Source organism: Elephantulus edwardii, unplaced genomic scaffold (assembly GCF_000299155.1).
Source record: "Elephantulus edwardii isolate Elephantulus edwardi_28Jun2011 unplaced genomic scaffold, EleEdw1.0 scaffold00170, whole genome shotgun sequence".
Lineage (NCBI taxonomy): Eukaryota > Metazoa > Chordata > Mammalia > Macroscelidea > Macroscelididae > Elephantulus > Elephantulus edwardii.
Window position 1 is genome coordinate 5580355 of NW_006399920.1, and position 3137 is coordinate 5583491.

The following is a 3137-nucleotide window of genomic DNA, read 5'->3' on the forward strand; positions in this document are numbered from 1 at the left end:
AGAACAACTTGGGAAATGACACTGGAAAAAGAACTGATGAGGGGATGCCTTGGATACTGAGAAAAGGTCAAGGCCATTTCAATCATGAGAGAAAGAGAATTTGGGTGGAAATTCTTTTGCCAATAGCAAGCCTGGGAAAAACTAAGAAGTGAATAAAAATTGTCCTTAAATCCATCCCCCTTTCCTTTTACTCTTTTAAAGACACCCCCCCCCCCAGTTTTTCAAACAGAATTCTGTTAGACTATCTGATAGGATAATTTATGTTAAAGTATCAATAACAACTTGAATCTACTTCCCAGGTGGACTTTTTATATTCTTTTTAAAAGGCCACATCACTTTTTTTAAGGGCTTTTTGTTTAATTAAAAAAAAAATTATCTCTACATGACATTTCAGGAGCTGAAATAGGTACATTTTAAGGGCTTGAGGAAGCTGTGTTCTTATCTTCAAAAGCATTAAAGTTGAGGAAAGTGCTTCCTCTGGGCCTGCCTAAGCCCCATCCAGACATTTACAGGTGTCTGCATCACAACTCCGGGCACTCACTGCTGCTGCCCATGGAGACATGTCCAGAAAACCAAGGAAGAAGAAGCGTGTATGATGCAAGGGTGGAGAAAGTGTGGTTACATAGCAGTGGCTGATTTTCAGTGACCTTGGCCCATGCTGTGTTACATGAATCAGATGTTTGATGTGTTTTAAATATCTTCTTTAGATTTTGCAAATTAGCCAGATGGTATTATAACTGTCACTCTGCTCACTTTAAAATAAATCACTGTCACTTTTCCAAAAACAAGAGCATATCTTATGCAATCAGAATTCCATGGGGTGTGTCCAGAGACAAGATACCAGACTTTCCCTGGCATTTTTATATATAGTGTTGTTGTGTATCATAGAGTTGGAATGGACCCATAACTGACTCTCCAGTTGGTTTTCAGAGGTGGTTAATTCCATGGGAGGAGACTTTGCATCCTTTTTCCTTGGAGGACCTAGTGGTCTCGAACTGCTTGCCTTTGGGATCGTAGCAGCTTCTTACCACTAGGCCATCAGAAAGATAGATATGGATATGTATGTTACCACTACTCATTGAGTCAGAGCCAACTCATAGTTGATCCTCCAGGATGATTTCTGAGGCTATAAATCACATAGGAGGTGACAACCCACTTTCCCACTTTTCTCCCACAGAGCAGCTAGTAGATTCAAACCATCTGCCTTTGGGTTGGCAGCATCACAGTTTCAGGCCACCAGAAATAAATAAATAAACATATATATATAAAGAGAGACACACAGAGACACAGAGAGATAGTTGCCAGTGTGTATAATCTCAAGATAAATGTCTCCAATTTGAACCTGCTATGTCCATAGCTCCTTAAGAGGATTCAGCCACACAGGGTTTCTGAGAATCTGGCTAGAAACCATCAGTGCATATGATCATGGCAAAGCAAGAAGATCAGTAGTCCCTGTGCATTAGAAAGAGGAAGTAAAGGCTTCATATTTGCCTGCACAGCTTGGCAAGCATATTCATTCTCATTCTCTCTCTCTCATTTAAAAAAGCAAAATTGCTGCATAAGCTACCAAGCAATCTCATTAGTGGATGAAGTTTGTGTATGGCATCTTCTAGAGTCAATGTTGCTTTTTAAGAAATGATACCACTTAAGTGAGTTCCAAGATGGACACTAAAAAGTAGCATATACAGGAGAGAAACTAAAAAAGTGGGAAAGTGTAGGTGCTGGAAGCACTGTGAGAGCTTACTGTTGCACCAACAAGACAATATGATAGAAGTAGAAGCTGAAACTCAAATTATATTGACTTATTTCCCTTCTATCAAACTTTAGTAAACAGCTCCCAAGTTGTGCTTTCTGTACTAAACACAGTGCTTTAAAAAATAGAAATAATGAAGCTAAGTACATAAACCTGCACATTCATTTTTCCTGAAAAGCTGTCTAGAGTAGCAGACACGGGCAGGTCCCAGAAAGAAGCATCATGAGCTGGGGTAGAGAAAGATGGCTAGTTGAGCACTTAGGTTATCACATACATATATATTCTATATACAGTACAAATTATATATAGTAACAAACAAAATCCACTATTACTTTTTCATAATATAGTATAATAACTCAGCATATTAAGAAAGTATGATGAAAATTTAAACTATAAATATCTATTCAAAAATACTGTCTGTTGGCTTTGGGTAAAAACACACACACCAAAACAAACAAACAAACAAACAAAAAAACACGTTACCATCCTTCATTCCACATTCAAGTAAATGATACTACTTTAAGTCAACAATCTTAAGTCTTTAAGTCAATCATAGGACCCAACGAATCCTCACAGCCAGATCATTGAGATCAGAAGATAAAATTGACAAAGAACCTGCAACAAAAGTTTATTCTGTTGTGCCCTCCCCCCGAAAAAAAATCCAGAGACAGAGAGGGTGAGGATAAGTTTAGCCTGTTTATCACATGTCTGCATTCAGCTCAAGTAATTTCACACCCATTTCTTATTTGCTGTAAATGTATACAGTGTGCACTCCATGAAAACTGACACCAACGTTGGCAAAATACAAGCCAGCTTCCTTTCCGACATGTCAAATAGATTTATTTTTTAAAAAATAAATAAAAATGCATGTATTTTGGAGCATCCAGCGCCAGCAAGCCTTTGCCTTATTTTAAGATCTCACCCGCAGCTGTGAAAAGGCTGCTTTCACCACGTAAAGATTACTGGGCCCATCAGTCAGCACGTCTCGCGGGTTTCACAGCCCCAGATTATAGGAGACAATGCATCTAATAGGAAGAGCCAGCTGGGGATGGTGGTGGATACCTTCACCGAAGAGTTGCTTCCCCAGGAAAGGCATGCAAGTCTTGGGTTAACTGCAAACAATCACTTACTCTGTTACAGCGGCGCTGCCGAAGGAATTATCCTGAAGGCTGAAACAGAAACAAGAAAACATCAGCCAAGCGTGGCCGGGGAGCCGTCTCCCTGGTCGCTCTCCGGGAGTCAGAGCACACACACAAACATGGCATTGCAAGGCGCTTCTCCGGGCTCGCCAGGCGCGCTCGCTCTACCTTGGGCTGCAGTCTGCACATGCTCGTAACGCACCCCCAGCGGGGCCCGGCCGCGCGGCGAACCACAAAGCCCGGCA

The 3137-nt window shown here is 40.9% G+C and overlaps 1 protein-coding gene across 3 annotated transcripts in view; it reads right to left on the reverse strand.

The window, feature by feature from the left end:
• FAM13C (family with sequence similarity 13, member C) overlaps window positions 1-3131 on the reverse strand; it is a 181667-nt gene extending 178536 nt beyond the window's left edge. The window contains exons 1-2 of one of the 3 annotated variants that reach the window (XM_006895582.1): window positions 3061-3131; window positions 2884-2922 (exon numbers count right to left, since the gene is read on the reverse strand). Coding sequence is in view for 2 of the 3 variants with exons in the window: in XM_006895584.1 (XP_006895646.1) it covers window positions 2884-2945 (62 nt within the window). In the remaining variant the exon portion in view is untranslated. Of the gene's footprint in view, window positions 1-2883 lie in introns of all 3 variants that reach the window. The other 2 variants (XM_006895584.1, XM_006895581.1) reach the window with 2 other exon arrangements.
• Window positions 3132-3137: the final 6 nt, after the last annotated feature.